Source organism: Mustela erminea, chromosome 1 (genome assembly GCF_009829155.1).
Source record: "Mustela erminea isolate mMusErm1 chromosome 1, mMusErm1.Pri, whole genome shotgun sequence".
NCBI lineage: Eukaryota > Metazoa > Chordata > Mammalia > Carnivora > Mustelidae > Mustela > Mustela erminea.
In genome coordinates this window covers 109906749-109927516 of record NC_045614.1, presented here as the reverse complement: position 1 = coordinate 109927516, position 20768 = coordinate 109906749, and the positions used below count along the sequence as shown (strand labels likewise).

Below are 20768 nucleotides of genomic sequence, written 5' to 3'. Positions count from 1 at the left end.
TGGTCTCTGACAGGGTTGAGTTTTCCTTCACCAGTGCTGCTCAATACACTGGGTCTCTCACAAACTCTTCCTGGGAAATGAATTTCATTTCCATGGAGGCAGACCTGGAACTTAGATAATGAAGACTTTCCTTGTAACACAACTTTAATTCCAAAGAGTGTTATAATGGCCTTTTTTTTTTTCAAGAGCCAACTCAAATCCCACCCAGATGGGTTCCCAGCATCACCCACCACCATCATGCTGCCTTTTCCTTCACCACTCAGAAGTAATTACTCTCTCCTCTGTGTTTCCATCACACATTACTCATTCCTCCATAATAGCAATGTGTTCTGCCCTTTGCCTCTAGTCAGTTATTTATAGAAGTGTCTGCTCCTCCCACTACATTGGGAACCTCTGAGGGCAGGGATGGTATCTTTGTTCTCTCTGCCTCTGTACCTGCCAGGATGTTGAACATTTTGTTCCCCTCTTTAGGCTTTCTGCAATGCTAAATTAAGTGGGAAGGCTGGCTGCTCTGCTCATCAGAAAATCATACAAGAAGTTTCTTTAAAGGGGATTGATAGGAAAGCTGGGGTAATACTGGCACTGGGTGCACAGAGTTGTGCTCAAAAAAATTAGCGGAAATGGACAAAAAATAAGAAGGTTGAGTTCTTTTACTAAATTTCCAGCTTCATGTTTCATAGTTGTCACTTCTGTGTGTGTGTGTGTGTGTGTGTGTGTGTAGTAACCTCAAAAGAAAACACATTATAGGGGTTTTATGCCATCTAATAAATTGACTTGGGAGTTTTTCTGTCTTTAAAAATTAGAATTCTCCATCTATAGAATAGGAATGTTGATTCTGATTCAAAAATCACAGTCAAAGACATCGGATGATACTGGCCTTAGCATTATTATTCTCAATCTGTTTCTAAGCACATATTAGATACAGATACAGAATTAGATTAAAACATAGATATAGGTGGGGGCACCTGGATGGCTCAGTCAGTTAAGGGTCCTACTCTTGGTTTCAGCCCAGGTTGTGATTTCAGCAGTCGTGAGATTGAACCCCACACTGGGCTCCACGCTGCACATGGAGTCTGCTTGAGATTCTCTCCCTCTCCTTTGCCCCTCCTGCTCATGCGCCACCCCCAAAATAGTAAATAAATCTTTACCCAAAGAAAAAACAAAAAAGATATACATATAGGTGAAGGACACTTGGAAAGTCAAAAACCTTTTAATAAAAAATGTGTGCCCCACTGGGAGGCAGAACCGTAGGGAAGCGTTGTACCGTAGCCTATTAGGAGAACTACCAAGGTAACATGATGTCTTCATTTACTGGGAAACCCAGAATACTGCCATCATTTGGGAAGTCTTCCTGATTATCAACATCAAGAAAAAAATTAAAGGCACACCTGGGTGGCTCCAGTGGGTTAAAGCCTCTGCCTTTGGCTCAGGTTATGATCCCAGGGTCCTGGGATCGAGCCCCACGTCGGGCTCTCTGCTCAGTGGGGAGCCTGCTTCCCTTCCTCTCTCTCTGCCTGCCTCTCTGCCTACTTGTGATCTCTGTCTGTCAAATAAATGAATATTTAAAAAAAATTAAAGTACACAATTAAGGTAGGGAATATAATTCTTGGAGTTTCAGCAGTGTCACTCTGGCATTTCCGTGGAGATGTGCTGAGTCATAGCCCTCTTCTCCTCTTACTATACCATACCACTACCCCATTGAGAACAGCAACACTTCCACTGTGCTTCATGACCTTCTTTACATCATGGCCTATGGGGGAAAGGATGGCATTCAGTCAGCATACTGGCATTGGTGGATGGGGCTTCTCCTAACCCAAGATGACCACTCAGGAACTATGGAAGCCCCTGACCCCCGCCACCCCCCTAAATGTGGTACCCCTGGAAGCCAGTGAGGCACCCTGTGTCTTAGCCTGCCTACTGAAAATTGTTTTGCATGGTTAAATAGAATCCTTTTATTTTATGTAAAGTACATATCTAGAGTGTATTGAGTCATCATCTCACCAGTATTTGGGGAGCAGCAATTTTATGCAAGGATACTGTTGTAGATGGTGGGGATGCAACAGTGAGTTTACTGTCTTACCCTATGGGAACCAATGAAGTTGGCAAGAGACAAACTGTGTTAAGATCTTGACGTATTTCCTCTCTTTCTGTGTATGTGGGTAACGTTTAAGTAGCCTGCCTGAATGCCTTTTATTTGTGAAACAGAATGTGTCTTCTGAAATATGAACTAGGTATAGTGTGTTGGGGCAGGGATTAGCTACTGGAGGGAGAATTAGGAGACCAGTCTTCTAACCCCAAATCTACTACTAGGTGTTTCCCTCTCTGTGCCTTAGTGTCTAGAATCGGATAGTTGGACTAGAATCATGGATTTTAAACTGCACAGTGTGGAACCCCCACAGGCACCATCCTTTCATGTTCTTCATCCAGAAGGGATTTGGGACTGTTCTGGGTGTGCTTCCCTGGTAACTGTTGCCTGGAGTGATGGATTATGGGAGAGGCAGGCAAGAGAGGGGAGTTCAAACTCCTGGGCAAGAGTCACCTCTAAAGGCCTAGTATCTTTGAACTCTTCTTTTTCCTTGTTATTCTTATCCCAACGAGACCAAAAGTGTATCTAGAAATGAGATATCACCCTCACTTTTTTCCAAGAGTCTTTTCTGTTTCAAAACTGCTTTTGTACCTAAAAAAACAATAAAGATTGAATATAAGATCACATTTTAATTTTATGAAATGAAAATTTTAACATTTCTAAATGGCAACACTTTAGTCTTCCGAACCTTCCAATAGTTATGTGCCTTGATTTGAAATACTCACCATTGAACATGTGTACACACCTATGCAATATGTAAATTTTAGAACTATTTTCCCTATCATCTAACTAGTAGCTAATGCTCCTGTTACCTATATGCTTCATTTATATTCAGATGATTCTTCTAGCTCTTCTGCCTGTGAATTAGACAAGTTATTTATACAGTACCCAAGGATAGAAAAGATACAACCAGATTGTATCTCTAATTTAAAAACAGTTACATTTGGGAGTTTCGTGTACAAGATTTTGTTTGTGACTTTTATTTTTATTTTCACTTAACTTCTTGCTTTTAAGCACAATTGTATTGCCATCACTTGAGCAAAGTTTATAAGCTGTGCCTTTTGGTAGCTTTCTTGTTTTCTTCTGCTACTCTCACATCTCCCTTTAACCATACCTTCATTGGAGTAACTGCCTAAGACATTTTCTAAAGACTCTAAAAAAAAACCTCAAACAGTGCCTAGAATTTTTGAAAAAGAAAAGAAACCTAGATTCTTCATTCAGCTTCAGCTGTAAGGTGCTTCATAACTGGTCAGCAGTTGCCGACGGTGCATCAGGAAATATCAAGGTCCCGGGCAGGGATGGTTATGGTGTGAGTGTGGTAGTACATGGCTCGGATCCTTCTTCAGGACTGAGGCTTTCCTTCCCCACTGCTAACCATTGGTTGCGGAGTTCCTTCTCTGGTAAGTTGGAGGGAACCCCTTCACCCAAGATCACTCCTCCTCCTCGAGAGTCTCCTGTATCCGTTGACTGGTAGATGCAGGGGGTATAAAGGTCCTACCCCCTTGCGTCAAGGAAGGAAAAATGTGCAGAACTATCCTAACTCCAGAGTTCTCCAGGGAACTATGAGATGCCTTTGCTGTGACTGCATCGCAGTCCAGCTTCTTCCTCTGCTCAGGGGCTTCCTGCACTCTCCTACAGATGCTGATCTCAAAGACACTCCTCACTAACTTCCCATGTGTAAATCTCTGTTTTAGAATCTATTTCCTAGGAAGCTCTACCTAGGACTGTGGCTCTGTGCAGTGAGAGTAGGGTGCTCACAGTTTGGTAGCAGAGGTTTACATGAATCATGAATCCGAGTACGTTACATGGGTGTCATCAGAGAAGCATCATGTAGTCCTATGGGAGTAGAAGTGACTTATTTTGCTCAGGGTACAGCAGAGGGAGAATAAGAAGTGTTTTGCAGAGGAGGTGACATTTGAGCTTAACTTTGAAGAATGAATAAGTATTCTTTAGGCAAAGAAGGATGTGCGCTGTTCTGGGCTTGTGAAAACACAGCTTATTAAAGAGGTGGCAAGGAACTCGGAGTGGCAGCTGGAAGGTGGGGTCCATTAGAGAGAGAAGTGAGGTGGATCCAGAGCCAGGTCATAAAACACTCTATGGATCTGGATGGTTCTTAAGCTGGAGTATGTTCTTCCTTCCTAAACCCCCGCCCATTCCGCCATGACACCCCTACACCACACACAAGATGCATTGAGTAGACATACTTACAGATGTCCTTCTTTCACTTATTTGCTTGGAGACATATTTCTTTTTCTGTTTCCTTAAAAACTGTTTTATTTATTAGCCATTTCATCTTAACTGACTTGAGAAAAGGCTTGTGTTTATGCAGAGAGGGCATCTTTTGGTTTGGTTGTAAAATAACCTTCTATAAGAAGACACAAAGATCTTTCTCTGTCATGTTTGAAATTTTACCATTAGTCATTTCAAGTGGTTAAGACAGAGTAAAGATTTTATACAGTCCAGGTTTCTAACACATGAACCCTCCTTTCAAACTTCAGACCAGAGGTCACCCAGTTGTTTCTAGTATACCTCTAGTAATGGAAACGTTGTTCTTTCCCTGCTGTTGTTAATTCTGATCTATCACAGAGCAATACAATTGTAGTTAGAATTAATCATTGTTTTGCAGTTGAGAAAACTGAGGTCTAGGGAGAAGAAAAGATTTACCCAAGGACCCATAGAGTGGATGTTAATGAACGGTCCATATTCTTCATCTAGCAGCTTTCCCTCCCTATGGCAACACAATTAATTCATCAGATCCATATCTGAGTGAGGGAGGTACAGGAACCTGGGGTAATAGTCTCTCCTCTGTCCCTAATGAACTCCGTGACTCACATCCAACTGTATTAGTGCTCTGGATCTGTTTTTCACCTGTGAAATCAGAGACCTAGACTAGAGGAATTCCTTATTCCTTCCTCTCCAACATTGTGAAAGTCCTTTACTGTCTACCTATCTATTTATTAGAGAGTGCATCTTTTTTTTTTTTTAAATTTAAATTCAATAAGGGCACACCTGGGTGGTTTAGTTAGTTAAGTGTCCAACTCTTAGTTTTGGCTCAGGTCATGATCTTACAGGTCTTGTGTTCAAGCCCAGCATCCCACGTCCAGCTCCACACTCAGCAGGAAGTCTGCTGGAGAGTCTCTCCCTCTGTCCCTACCCCCACTTGCTTGCTCGCTCTCTTTCTTCTGTAATAAATAAATAAATAAATAAATAAATCTTTAAATTTAATTTAGTTAACATATAGTGTTTTCTTTGTTTCAGGGGTAGAATTTAATGATTCGCCAGTTGCATGTAACACCCAGTGCTCATTACATCACGGGCCCTCCTTAATGATCATCACCCAGTTACCCCATCTCCTTACCCCACTCCCCTCCAGGAACCCTCAGTTTGTTTCCTAAAGTTAAGAGTCTCTGCGGTTTGCCTCCATCTCTGATTTCATCTCACTTTGTTTTTTCCCCATCCCCTATATTCTTCTGTTTTGTTTCTGAAATTCCACATATGAGTGAAATCATGTGGTATTTGTCTTTCTCTGACCGATTTATTTTGCTTAGCATAATACCTTCTACTTCTATCCACATCATTGTAAATGGCAAGAGTTCATTCTTTTTGAGGGCTGAGTAATATTCCATTGTATATATGTATATATATGTATATAATACACATATATGTGTCTATGTATATACCACATCTTCTTTATCCATTCATCTGTCAATGGACATCTGGGTTCTTTTCATATTTTGGCTATTGTGGCCATTGCTGACATAAACATTGGGGTGCATGTGCCCCTTTGAATCACTATGTTCATAACCTTTGGATAATTATTATGATTATGATTATTATTATTGGTATTAAGTATAGCTGATATACAATGGTATATTAGTTTCATGTGCACAACATAATGATTCAAACTTCCAGTTATAAAATAAATAAGTCATGGAGATGAAAAGTACAACCCAGGAAATAGAATCAATAGTACTGTAATAACTTTGTATGATGACAGATGATAACTACACTTAACATGATAAGGGTAAAGAGTCTTTACGCTTCCTCAAAGAGAAGATGTGTCTATGGCTTCTAGTGGACCAGCTAGAGACTGAAAGGAGAAAGGTTCAGTAAAGGGAACTGGCTAGAGACGTTTTATATGTCCTCCTCCACCATTTGCTAGCCCAAGCTTCCAGTCAGCCATATTCTTAAAACCTTCATTTTCTGATTTGCAGGCGTATTATAGTTGTCTCACTTTAGGTATCTTTTACACTGTTCTTCCTTTGTAGCATAAACGTGCAGCTTACCTGTCCTTTAAACAGTGCTTCCAGAGACCATAAAGTCTTTCCTTAGAAACTGACTCACCCTTATATGCTGCTGCTGTATTGAATAAATGGGCTAAATCTTGCAGCCAGGCCTCAGTGCGAACAAAAACATTCACTGGTCAAACATTCTCTGGTTTGTTCTCTTCCATTACAGGGCTGCCTTTAAAAAAAAAAAAAAAAAAATGGTTAAAAGCCACAAAGAGCAAAACATAAGCTCTGGGAAGACAGTTTGCAGCCACATCAGCTCAGATCACCAGGACAGAGAAAAAGCAGGGCCCTCATTGTCCAGAGGGTCATTTTCTCCAGACTTTCATCTTATGTTCTTCTGCTATTTTAATTTCACCACTTCAAAATGGGGGGAAAATAGGTTAATAGTTTCCATGAGTTTAGACTGTGACCAGAGGCATACTAAGCAATTTCAGAACCTCCAGCAACCACAGCTTTGAGGAGAAGATGGTGATGAATTTACCAATTCATTTTGGGATGGATTCCAGAGTCAGGAGAATCAAACCAGTCCAGTAATGCCTGGGTAGGATGTAAATAATATTCCTTCATTCATTCTTTTTACACACATTCATCCTAGGGTTAGTTTTATTCCAGGTAGGATACTGGGTGTTAATATGAGACTGCAAAATACATTCTTTTTTTTTTTTAATTTTTTATTTTTTATAAACATATGTTTTTATCCCCAGGGGTACAGGTCTGTGAATCACCAGGTTTACACACTTCACAGCACTCACCAAAGCACATACCATCCCCAATGTCCATAATCCCACCCCCTTCTCCCAAACCCCCTCCCCCCAGCAACCCTCAGTTTGTTTTGTGAGATTAAGAGTCACTTATGGTTTGTCTACCTCCCAATCCCATCTTGTTTCATTTATTCTTCTCCTACCCACTTAAGCCCCCATGTTGCATCACCACTTCCTCATATCAGGGAAATCATATGATAGTTGTCTTTCTCTGCTTGACTTATTTCGCTAAGCATGATACGCTCTAGTTCCATCCATGTTGTCGCAAATGGCAAGATTTCATTTCTTTTGATGGCTGCATAGTATTCCATTGTGTATATATACCACATCTTCTTGATCCATTCATCTGTTGATGGACATCTAGGTTCTTTCCATAGTTTGGCTATTGTGGACATTGCTGCTATAAACATTCGGGTGCACATGCCCCTTTGGATCACTACGTTTGTATCTTTAGGGTAAATACCCAATAGTGCAATTGCTGGGTCATAGGGCAGTTCTATTTTCAACATTTTGAGGAGCAAAATACATTCTTAAGACATGGTCTCCAAGGCCTGCATTACTCTGATACCAAAACCAGATGAAGACACCCCCCCCCCAAAAAAAGGAAACTACAGACCAATATCACTGATGAACACAAATGTAAAAATCCTCAACAAAACATTAGCAAATTAAATCCAACAATACATGAAAAAAAAATCATGACTATGATCAAGTGGAATTTATTCCTGGGTTTCAAGGGTGTTTCAGTATTCACAAATCAATCAATGTGATATAGCACATCAACAAGAAAAAGGTTAAAAACTATATGGTCATTTTGATAGATGCAGAAAAAGCATTTGATAAAGTACAACATTCATGATAAACACCTTCAAAAAAGTTGGCTTAGAGGGGACATACCTCAATATAGTAAAGGCCATAGATGAAAAACCCACAGCTAACATCATACTGAATGGTAAAAAACAAAAACAAACAAACAAAAGAAAACCTGAGAATTTTATCCCTAAGATCAGGAACAAGACTACAATGTCTACGTTTGCCACTTTTATTCAACATAGTACTAGAAGTTCTAGTAACAGCACTCAGACAAGAAAAAGTAAAGACATCCAAATTGGTAAGGGAGAAGTAAAACCTTGACAACTTGCAGATGACATGGTACTACATACATAGAAAACCCTAAAGACTCCACCAAAACACTATTGGAATTGAAAAATAAATTCCATAAGGCCACAGGGTGCAAAATCAATATGCAGAAATCCATTGCATTTCTAGATACTAATAAGGAAGGGACAGAAAGAGAAATTAAGAAAGCAACCCATTTACAATTACACCAAAAATAATGAAATACTTAATAATAAACTTAACTAAGGAGAAAAAAACCTGTACACTGTAAACTACATCGCTGATGAAAGAAACTCAAGATAACACAAATAGAAAGATATTCCATGTTCATGGGTTGAAAAAACAAATATTGTTAAAATGTCTATAGTACCGAAAGGAATCTACAGATTTAATACAATCCCTATCAAAATACTAACAGCATTTTTGACAGAACTAGAATAAAAAATTCTAAAATTTATATGGAACCACAGAATACCCCAAACAGCAACAGCAATCTTGAGAAAGAAAAAACTAAGTTGAAGTTATCACAATTCCAGATTTCAAATTATACCACAGAGCTGTAGTAATCAGAACAGTATGGTACGGCACAATAAATAGACACATAGATCAGTGAAACAGGATAGAAAGCCCAGAGACAAAGCCACAAGTACATGGTCAATTAATCTTTGACAAATAGGCAGGAACATGTCATGGAAAAGTCTCTTCAAAGTCTCTTCAAAGGCAGGAATATGCAGTGGAAAAAGTCTCTTCAAAAATTCTCTTCAAATGGTATTGGGAAAATTGCTACATGCAAAAGAATGAAACTAGACCACTTTTTTACACAATACACAAAAATACACTCAAAATCGATTAAAGACCTAAATGTGAGACCTGAAACCATAAAAATCCTAGAAGAGAGCATAGGCAGTAATTCCTCTGATATTGGCCATACCAATATTTTTCTAGATGTGTCTCCTGAGGCAAGGAAAATAAAAGCAAAAATAAGCTATTGGGACTATATCAAAATAAAAACCTTCTGCACAGCGAAGGAAACAATCAACAAAACTAAAAGACAACCTACTAAATATGAGAAGATATTTGCAAATGAACATATCCAATAAAGGGTTAGTATCCAATATACAAAGTATACAACCCAAGACACACACAAATGCACACACACACTAATCCAATTAATAAATGGGCAGAAGGCAAGAACAGACATTGCTCCAAAGAATATATCCAGATGGCCGACAGAAAAGATACTCAACATCACTTACCATCAGGGAAATGCAATTCTAAATTGTTGTCAGGTTGGCTAAAAATCAAAAACACAAAAAACAACACGCATTGGCAAAGATTTGGAGAAAAGGGGACCCTTGTGCATTATTGGTTATAGTGCAAACAGGTGTGGCCACTACTGAAAATAGTAGAGATGGTCCTCAAAAAGTTAAAAATAAGAACTAAAATCCAGTGACACACTACTGAGTTTTTACCCCCCAAAATACAAAAATACCAGTTTGAAAGGATATATGATTCACATGTTTTTTGCAGCATTGTTTACAACAGCCAAATTACGGAAGCCCCCCAAGTCCACCAATAGATGAATGGATAAAGAAGATATGGTGTACACACACACACACACACACACACACACACACTGGAGTATTACTCAGCCACAAAGAAAGGAATGAAATCTTGCCATTTGTAACAACATAGATGAAGCTAGAGTGTATAATACTAAGCAACACAAGACAGTGAAAGAATAACAAATACCGTATGTGGAATTTAAGAAAGGAAGCGAATGAACAAAGGGAAAGAAAGTAAGAAACCAAGAAACAAGACCCTTAACTCTAGAGAACAGACTGATGGTTACCAGAGGCGAGGTGGGTAGGGGGATGGGTGAAATAGGTGACAGGAATTAAGAATTCACTTATTGGGGCGCCTGGGTGGCTCAGTGGGTTAAAGCCTCTGCCTTCGGCTCAGGTCATGATCCCAGGGTCCTGGGATCGAGCCCTGCATCGGGCTCTCTGCTCAGCAGGGAGCCCATTTTCTTCTCTCTCTCTGCCTTCTTGTGATCTCTGCCTGTCAAATAAATAAATAAAATCTTAAAAAAAAAAAAAGAATTCCCTTATCATGATGAGCACTGCGTGATATAGAATCACTGTGATAGAATCATTGAATCACTATATTGTACGCCTGAAACTAATATAACACTATGTTAACTACCCTGGAGTTAAAATGCTAAACTTTAAAAAGAAAGACATGGCCCCTTCCCTTAAAGAAATTAGTTTGCACAAATGTGCAAATAACTTTTTTAAGACTTCATTTCTCTATTTGTCAGAGAGAGAGACTGAGCAAGCACAAGCAGGGGAGAGCAGCAGGCAGAGGGAGAAGCAAAGGGGGACTCGATCCCTGGACCCTGGTATCATGACCTGAGCCAAGGACAAAAGCTTCACTGACTGAGCCATCCAGGCGCCCCACAGATAATTTTAATACAGCGGACACTGTAATGCTATAAGCAGTTTTAATTAAGTGCTTGGGAAGGGTAGAGGAAGAAGGTGTTGATTGCAAATGAAGGCATCCAGGAAGGCTTCACTGGCAAGTTACCTTCTGATCTGTACCTTGAAAGAGCAAAATGACAAACTGTGGTTCATACTTGGCATTAGCCTATGCACAGATTGAATAAGAGTAGAGCGGTCTGAGACATTAGGAAAACCTGACCCTAGAAACGGAGGTTGGATGTCAGTTGAGGAATGAGGGCTTTTCACATTGTAGAGCCATAGAAGTTTTTGGTAGCAGCCATGTGACTTGGTCACATCTGTGTTTTAGAAAGGAAACCAAAAATAATTTGGGGGATAGGGAGTTCTAGTGTTATATGAGTTACAGTGTTATAGGAGGAGAGATGCAAACAAGGAAGCCAGTCAGAGACTGTTGCTGTGGTGGAGACGTCAGCACTGATGCCTACAGGCATTTAAAGGTTCTTGTGGTGAGAGGGCAGTTCCAGTTCTGCATCTTTCTCATCAGACCCCCATCTCAGGTTTATTCTGGATTGTAAACTCCCCATCAGTCCAGACATCTCACTTGGAATATAGCATATTACCTGGGAAACATAGTTGTTTGGTAAGACAGCATGGGATTCTAGGGAAGGATGGAAAGTTAATAGCAAATCTTATCAATCTTTTGGAGTCCTGACTCAATATGTGGTATCCTTTTGTGGGAGCATTTTTGTTTTTCACTTTTAAAGTTCAGCATATTTTTTTAAGCCAGAGAAGTTGACTATCCTAATTCACTTATCATAACAGGAGCCTCTCTAGATTCAACATTTCTATCAAGAGTTCACAACACTAAACTTGGAGGTGGTGTTTGAATCAAGGCTTAAAATAATCTAGCCTCACTGATCCGAGCTCTGATGGGGCTCTGCACCCAGCATGCTCTGTGTATGTCCGTCATCAGGCAGACCACTCTAAAATCTTAAGGTCCTTGGTGACCCTACCAGGTTTTTGATGACTAATCGGGTTTCAGAATAGTTATGTGTTCTTCTAGCGGAGAACCTGGGTTATGTAGTTCAGGGGTCCAGAAACTGCAGCTGTGAGCTAACTCCAGCCTGCTTTTGTAAATAAAGTTTTATTGGAACACGGTCATGCCCATCTGCTTAGTACTGTTTGCAGCTGCTTTCACCCTATGACAGCAGAACTGAAATGCTGCAGCAAACCCAGAAATACTTACTCTCTGTGCCTTCACAGGAACATTTGCCATCAACCCTGCAGTAGTGGTAGAAAAGAGAGAGAAGTCAGAAGACATGTTCTAAATCCTAGAACCACCTCCCTGCCACCACCTGCCACAATCCTTTGCCACCACCTCCATGCGTGAATTTAAAAAAGACACTCGATCTATTTCATGTGTTTCCTTGTTACACACTCTGCCTTCTTCCAGGTACTGTGATAGGCACACGAGCCAGTGTGTCTGTAAGGTGCTAGTCATGCTATAAGGGACTACATGCATGGAACACAGCAAGTCGCAACCTGACACTGGCTTGTCTCTTTCCCTCCCCAGAATACCCTGGAGCAGTGCAGCGTGTGCTCCAAGCCCATCATGGAGCGGATTCTGCGAGCCACCGGGAAGGCCTATCATCCTCACTGCTTTACCTGTGTGATGTGCCACCGCAGCCTTGATGGGATCCCATTCACCGTGGACGCTGGTGGCCTCATTCACTGCATTGAGGACTTCCACAAGTAGGCGGTCTGCTTTGTTCCCTCGAGCCTGCCAGTCCCCTTTGGAATCTGTTCTCACAGGCTTATCTCGGGGCCATCCGTTCTCTTCTGTCAAAGCTGCAGAATCCCAGGATTTGATGGGACCTTAAGAAGGGCTTGTTTATCCCCCTCTCCTAATGCAGGAATGGGTATCAGTTAATCCAGCTGTTCTCCAGCCTTGTTTCTGCCTATAGGCTGCCCTGGGGCTGATCTGTCACATCTTTGTGTGGCTCTGATACTAAGAACGTTGACTCAGCTGCAGAATATGTGTATTGGAAAGAGGAAGGATCCTAAGGTAGACTTCCCTGGCCTATACATGAGCAAGATGTGTTACAGTGGACAAATTGCTGAATGCCTTGGAGCTTTTCAGTCTGCTCATTAGAACAGAGCCTGTCTTGAAGCTCCCCAGGTGTGACAGTCCAAGGTTCTCTCTAGAGCCGTCCTCTGTATCTTTGCCAGTCTGCAGAGTGGGGGTAATATGGAGAGGGCAATGGACACGGAACAGTTCATTCCCTCTTCCTAGGGCAAGCCCCTCACATTTGGGGGTCATTTTCCTGTCATTAGCAACACATTCACATCGTCCCATAACCTCTTTCCCGACCCAGGCCTTCTCTTCCTCAGGACACTTTCTAATAACATTAATGAATGTGGTCCTGTTTTTGAGGAAGATTAGGAAGTCGACTCTCAAGGTCAAGACCACTTACTCATGGGCCTGGAAAAAATGTGTCCTTATTCGGTTTTCTCATTCGTCGGGCCCTCTTTCCTCTGTCATAGCTGGGGTTTTCTTGACAATTGTACAATTTTGTGTTTTGCTTCTGTTTATCTGGCCCCTTTCTTAGTTAGCTGATTGGTTGATGAGATCTGTTGCATATATTTAGAAATGATACGAAAGCCACAGTGGAGATCTACAAGCTGCTGGCACAGAGGCTTTCTGGCTTCCTTGCTGGGCAGTCTGGGTCTTTGAGGACAGTCTGAAGCTCTCCCAGAGATAAAGCTCACGTGACTCCCCAGTTTGGGTCTCCGTTTTATGACCTCCAGATGTGTAGTCTTGCGGGTTAATTTTCATCGCTCTGTTGATTGTCAACAATCAGGAGGTACTTGCCACAGGCAGTCTGGGGACCTGAGACTCCTCTATTTTAAAAGTGAATTTCCTGACCACTTTCCAAGTAGCAAAGAAATTGAAAAACCTCACCAAAAGACGTGAGGCTGAATGAATTAAAAAAAAACCCCAGAGGCAGGAATTCTCAACCTGAATTAGACAAGTAAGGGCTCACTTGGAAAGGGCAGTCACAGCATAAATTGTACTTCACGTTATTGATATTTTTAGCTTGTAATTACACATTAAAAAAAAAAAAAACCTGCATCTATTTAAGGGAAGTGAAAAGATACCGATGGGGAGTATGTTTCTATCACGGTTTCTCTCCTTTCTTAGACGTACCCTAATCCAAGGAGGACGGGTAGATGTAATCAGAGCACACACGTTTCTGCTGCTTAGAAAAGACTGATCTATTACACCCCCCAATTAAAACAGGAAATCAATTCTGACAAATGGAAGTTTATATCTCTGCCATTTGTCTTTCATTTCTAAGAGTGAGGAGCATAATTAGAGACTTGGGTCTGGTGACATACGTGTGTGGGTCTGAACACTCCAGACAAGCAGTCTTAGCAGCTAAAAGGGAAGAACCGTCTCTGAGCCCCCAGCTCCACCGCCAATTCAATGGCATGTTAAGACACAGATTATTTTTTTAAAAAATAATGTTGTCTGGATGATTGGCAGGTATGTAGCAGGGAAAGCTTTTTGATCTTTTCACCATTTCCCAAAGGAAAATTAGAGATACATTTTACAGAACTCTGTTTGTGAGCCTTGAAAGTACTAGAACACAAAGCAGCTAAAAGCCCCACCCAGGGCAGGCATTGCCAGGCTAACGAGAGAGTACACTGGGGGATACAACCTCCTTCTGCAGACTGTTTTGGGCGGCCTTGATTCTTGGTCTCACTCTATGAGCTTTTAGGAGGTATCTTTCAATTCAATTCAACCACATCTACAAAGAGCCCTCTATGTGCTCAGTGCTAAAGGAGAGAGAGATCCAAGGAGAGAAATTGCAGGGGTAGAAAATGCACAGACACGGAGGGAAAAGCCCCTGTCAGCAAGGAGCTTGCCAGGAGGAGGGGGAGAATAAGCACAGAGTATGTGTGATATCAGGCAGAAGGGGCCAGACACAATGAGACAGGCAGAGGCAGAAGCTTGAGCTGTCAGAGTCAGAGAAGATTACTTGGCCCTGAGATCTAGGGAGGCTTCTGGAAGCAGAATTGGAAGAGCATTTTAAGTGAGAAATGGAGATTCCTGACAGCAGGAACAACTCAGGAATAAAGAAGGGCACAAAGTGAGGAAGGGCTTCTCTAATTCATGGAAGGTTTGCTGGGCTGTAACTAGAGCAGCCTGGGAGTGGAAGTCACTGTGAGACGCAGAAGGCCCATGAGAAGGGATTCATCTCGCCTGCTTAGCATCCTGTCTTCTAAACCAGTGCTTCCCAAATGTTAATGTGCTTACAAGTCACCTAGGGATCTTGTTAAACTGCAAATTCTAATTCAGTAGGTCTGGGGTGGGACCTACAATTCTGCATTCTGACAAGCTCCCCGGTGGTCTTGGACTGCACGGTGAGTAATAAGCTTCCCAAATACTATTTTTGAGGCCTTGTAAATGGGCCATCCCCTGCATAACTACCTTCAGTCAAGGTTGGCCCAACTCCTCCATCCTATTAGGTCTACCCACTCTTTTCCCATATGTTATTTCAGATGACTGCTCAAACTAGTTCCCTGGCAAACTGACTGTATCCACCCGCATCCACACACACACACACACACACACACACACACTACAGACACCAAACATACTTTTGCATTTCACTTAAATAGCCATCTTTTAAGCCCCAGCTCATTTACCACCTCCTCTGAGAACAGTTCCCTGACCTCAACCCCTCCCTATCCCCCTGAATGAATTTATATCTCTCTGTTTATGTTCTGTAGAATTTTGTAAATCGGGTATACCTAATACTTAACCGTTGCCTTGTTAGTAATAAAGAATATACATAAGAATATACATACACACACCCAGTTTTACATATCTTTACCTATTGCATTTTTGCAATATGACAGGATGTGTACATCTCGACTAACAGAACAAATGCAGAAATATGTAGAACTCCCTCACCAGTAGGACTGCTGGAGCCCTAGTTTATTTCTGTATTCCCAGTGCCAGGACAGTGAGCTCAGAAAAGCCGGCTTATTTAGCTGACCCTTTCATTGCGTTGATCCTTTATTTCACTATCCATGCTTTCTTATCAGGGGCATTACACCCATCCACTTATTTGTCTAATCAGCACCCGTTTGTTGATTGCCAGAAATGTGCCAGGATAAAGATGATGAAGACCGGCCCACTCTGAGTCTTGGCTCCTGTGGCTATGAAGCAGAAATGATAAAAAAAAAAAAAAGCTACTTCTTCATAATGTTGCTGTCAGTTAAAAAATGAGGTCAAGTGCACAGAGGGCTTAACAAGGCTTGGCACATAATCAGCACACAATATATGGTAGCTGTTTCAACCATCAAAAGTGGTTGTTTTCCTCAAATGTTTTATTATTATTATTATTGTCTGCTTAGTGAGCTGAGCCTTGAAACAGACCACCTGGGATTTAGAAAAGTCTTCAAAATGCCGGCCCAAGAACACTGTGGGGACTGTGGAAACCACTTCCTGTCTCTTTACTTTGTTTTTTCCCATCATGGAAATGAGGCCAATCGGTAGGAAGGAATCATGACTCAGCGAGAATACAGTTTATGCCGGTCCAAAGAGGAAGGACCTTCAGGTTGAACATGAAGCTCTAAGTAACATCTTTATATAGAACAATATGGCAGACGCTTCATTTCATTAGATAGAGCCTGAAATTCCATTGTTTGCCCTGGTCGTAGGAGTTGTTTCTGGATATTCAGAGATGGAGCAAAACCTGCCCGCTAGAAACTCACAGTTCAGTGGTCCCCAAAGATATGCAAACAATTACTACTAAAATAGGCAAATTCAGTTTATCCTAAAGACATAAGTGATTGTGGCTGAGGAAAAAGGAGCAAGCTCACAGTTCAATGATGGGCCAAGATATGCTTCTGACCTCACAGACTACAGTCTCGATGGGCGTGGGGAAAGGAAAGTCTGCACGCTGGATTCCAGAAGCCTGCTTATTTCACTACTGGTGACCCAGATTCAAAAATAATCAGGTAGTCCGAAGCATTTTTTTTTTTTTTTTACCACTGGGTGTAAATTTCTTGCATAAAATGCCAATTATAACAACTCTGATTACTGCTGCAGTTGTACCATGATCCTTTTAATTTTTCTTTCATAGCAATCAATTGATCTGCTGCTTAATTCATATTTATTTAGATTGCAGCCACACAGATGCCTTTTGGGTGCTGCCAAGAAAATTAATATGTACATATAGAGTATAATGTATGTAAAAATGCTTTGACAACCATAAAGTGCTCTGCAAAGTATTAGATTACTATCATTATTTCTTTTTAAGTCTCACTACAAATAGATAAATTTTAACGTCATTAATCTCAAAACCATTACCATGAAAAAAACCGGCTCGCTCAGTCTGTTTGTCCTTTTTTTTTTTCCCCTCCATCTCTTCAGTTTTTAATCCATGGCCATTTCAAATCATGTCTCATTTCACACCTTCCCAAATGCCACCCCTAATTTCCAGGAGATACAGATGAACGCACAGCCTGTATTTGCAGCCTCTTAATCTGTTATGAGAGACAGATTTTAGGGCCTTCGATCGTATTAAGGAATAGTAAGAGATCAGGAAATATTAGGATTCCTCACCAACAATTAGTCTCAAAAGCACATGTATGTGTATGCGTATCTACACGTCTAAGTGTTTACACCTTTTGGAAGTGTTAAGACCCTCTAAAGAATAAAGAACTTGGGGCACCTGCATGGCTCAATGGGTTAAGCCTCTGCCTTCAGCTCAGGTCATGATCTCAGGTTCTTGGGATTGAACCCCGCATTGGGCTCTCTGCTCAGCGGGGAGCCTGCTTCCCCCCCTTCTCTCTCTGCCTGCCTCTCTGCCTGCTTGTGATCTCTCTCTGTCAAATAAATGAATAAAATCTTAAAGAAAAAAAAAAGAATAAAGAACTTGATGGCTTTGGAACTTTTTTTTCTTTTTAAACCACAGTTTAACACAACTGAAACATAGGAAGTGCAAACTTGGTCATAGTGAGTTTGGTGTCAAGTTTGGTGTATTCAGACTGGCTACTCTGCTGTTTCGACAAGGTGTGTGGTTGAGGTTTCTTGTGTTAATTCCTAGAGCTCAGTTTGAGAGAAAGAGGCTGTAGTAAGAGGGAATGACACAATTACCAACCTCAGAATATTTGTGTAGGGCCTGGGGAGCAAGTACACAAGTCTAGAAGCAGATAGTCAAGCAAGACAAAGTCAAGCAAAGGAAACAAGTAAGGGTCCCAGTCCCCTTTCCTAGCCCAGGGTCTGTGTTTGCAATCTATCCACCAGCGAACTTCATGTCACACACCAAGTGGCCAGGAGCTCCTAGAAGCACTTCATGCACTAACTCCCCACCTCACCAAATATCACAATGTTCTTGTTTAGAAGGACCTCCACAAATCACCAAGTCTTAAATCCCTTATAGCTGAGGAAGCAGACCCAGAGAAGGAAAGTGACTTGTTCAAGGTCACACAAGACGACAGAGCAGATGTCCTGACCCTTTGCTAACTCCTTTTCTTTTTCACTTCCGGGTCTCCTCCATTGGTCAGAATCTAACCAGACCTGTGTCTCCATTTACAGGAAATTTGCCCCCCGATGTTCTGTGTGCAAGGAGCCTATCATGCCAGCCCCAGGCCAGGAGGAGACTGTCCGGATTGTGGCTCTGGATCGCGATTTCCATGTTCATTGCTACCGCTGTGAGGTCTGTGGTCAGCTCCCCACCCCCATCACTGCATGGCAGGCATGGAAAGGCCCAGCAGAGCTGGGTTTCCACAAATACGGCAATTATTCAGGCCGGGAAAGCCCCCTGATGCCTGTGTTCACAGGACTTGGGGTTTTAGATCTTAGGCTTTCATTTAAGGCTAGCGACACTGGGTAAGTCACTTCACCACTCAGTCTCAATTTCCCCACCTGTGAAAAGTACTCAAATCCTTAGGAACCTCCTCAGATTTGGCTGAGTGACTAAAATGCAAAACTGGGTATTAAAGGACATTGTAAATCACAAAGTGCTAAATTAGGGACAAATGGTATTCTTGTTACCATAATTATTATTGTTACACTGCTCTTTAACCATGGCTCTGATACTTCTGTGGGACAGAAGAGTCAACCTCACTCAGGGGAAAGGAGGAAAATTAACTCCTCTCAAAGCAGTAGGAGCTTGGTGCTCCAAGTCACAGAGATTGGTTGAGTTACAGGCACTGACTGAGCATATATGACAGGCGGTCAGGTCAGGTCAGGTCAGGCTAGGCGGCTGCGAAGGGCCCCACAGAGGTGCGCACAGGTGCTGTGGGTACACACATAAGAGGCTCATAATCCAGGCTGAAAATGACAAGGAAGGCTTCTTGCCCAAGGGGCATGTAGTCATTTCTACAGCAAAGCACACAAGTCCTTCCCTTATAATCTGTATATCAAAAGGGCACTGCATTCAGGAAGTGATTTTAAAATGTTTTCTTATCCTGGTTCTAGTTATGCAGAGCCCCCTCTTTGAAGCCATTTTCTTGTTTTTTACTAGCTCATCTGAGGACGGTACTTACCAGCTCCCTCTTCCCTCTGGGAAGGAGAGCCTGAACTGCCTTACCACCACACCCTCGCCCGTTGGTTCATCTCGTCCCGCTGGGTGATCTTCCCAAGACACTGGGGATGGGGCCTCCCCGGCTCTCTAGGACTGTGTTCGATCCACTCATTGCTCTAGCTGAAACCCACCACCTGATTGATGTGGGGTTCTTTGTTTTGCCCTAGAGCCCAAGCTGCATCTGTGTCTGTGTCCTTAACATGAGAAAAGGTAATCTACCAGCTTTCATGCCAGACTTTATGACTACGGAGGAAGAGCCACCTCCAGCCTTAAAACCGACCTGATTCATAAGTGTGAAAAAGCTGATAGATGCCTTTGAGGTCATTTTACAGAAGGAGAAACTGAGGCTTAAAGAAGAAAAGCTTCCCAACACTGCCCACACACTTGCTATGCATACCAATAGGCTTTGACCTTAAATGGCCTGGGATTTTGTGCCCAGAGTTGCATAAAGGTGCCTTTCCTCCTTCCCAATGAAATGAGAGCAGTAAAAATGAAGTGTGCTTTAAAGGCCTGTGAAGTTGGTTTTTTGTTTGTTTACAAAGCAATGCTATAGCCCGGGAAGAGTACTGGATTAGAAGAGGGCAGACCATCATTCTAGTCCTGTCTCAGACCCCGCATGACACTGGAGAAATCATGTCCCCTTCTGCTCCTCACTTCCCCCTCTACAGAAACGAGGAGGGTGCACTGGATACCCCAGGTGGCCCCTTTGGGTTCCCAGAGTCCGGGCATTGATGGTGCCGACATTGTGGTTGACTCTGGGCTCTTCACGGTGCCCAGGTGACCGTAGAGGTCAGCTCACTAAATGCTTATGGCCATGTCATTTATGAAATTCCCTACTTTCTTTATCGCGATGAGAAGAGTTCATTTAATTCCATTACGCACAGTGTCCCGGGTGCCCCTAGAGTAGCGGGATGGCTGCTCACTGGGGCAAGGCTGGCTTCTGGGGAGTCAGCCTGGCTCCTGCTGCCACTGCTGCTGCTGCTGTCAGCCCTGCCCTTTCTCAGCTCGCATTCCATCGTTAGCCACATACAGACGGGAGCACCAGTGACCTCCCGACTGTCTTAGCAGACAGCAGCAGCAGGGCGTGTGCGATGGTGCTGGCCTTTTAGAAGAGTTTCTGCTGAAGTGAGCGAGGGCCACATACGGCCAGAGGAAGTCCTGTATTTTTCTTTTCAAAGAAACTTCCATGTCCTCCCAAAGTAAGGGCCGGCATTTGGCGGTTACATGTCACTTTCTAAAATGGAGCTGCAGAGGTGTTATTGACAGTAGGACGTTGCTTTGATCCTTCCCAGCTCTGGTGCTCCCTGCATTTGTTTCAAAGTACACTCACATCCAGTTTCCTCTTTGATCCTCCCAAAGGCTTGGTGAGTTGGACACGCAGGAACTCTTCTCAGTGACACCAAGGCAGAGCTAAGGGGCGCCCCCGGGAGAGGCCGGCTCTCGGT

At 42.3% G+C, this 20768-nt stretch overlaps 1 protein-coding gene across 10 annotated transcripts in view; it reads left to right on the top strand.

The window, feature by feature from the left end:
* LPP (LIM domain containing preferred translocation partner in lipoma) overlaps nucleotides 1–20768 on the top strand; it is a 644971-nt gene that overhangs the window by 622480 nt on the left and 1723 nt on the right. For all 10 annotated transcript variants that reach the window (XM_032359809.1, XM_032359818.1, XM_032359824.1 and 7 more), the window contains 2 exons: nucleotides 12291–12469; nucleotides 18333–18453. In XM_032359809.1, the coding sequence (XP_032215700.1) occupies nucleotides 12291–12469; nucleotides 18333–18453 (300 nt within the window). The remainder of the gene's footprint in view (nucleotides 1–12290; nucleotides 12470–18332; nucleotides 18454–20768) is intronic.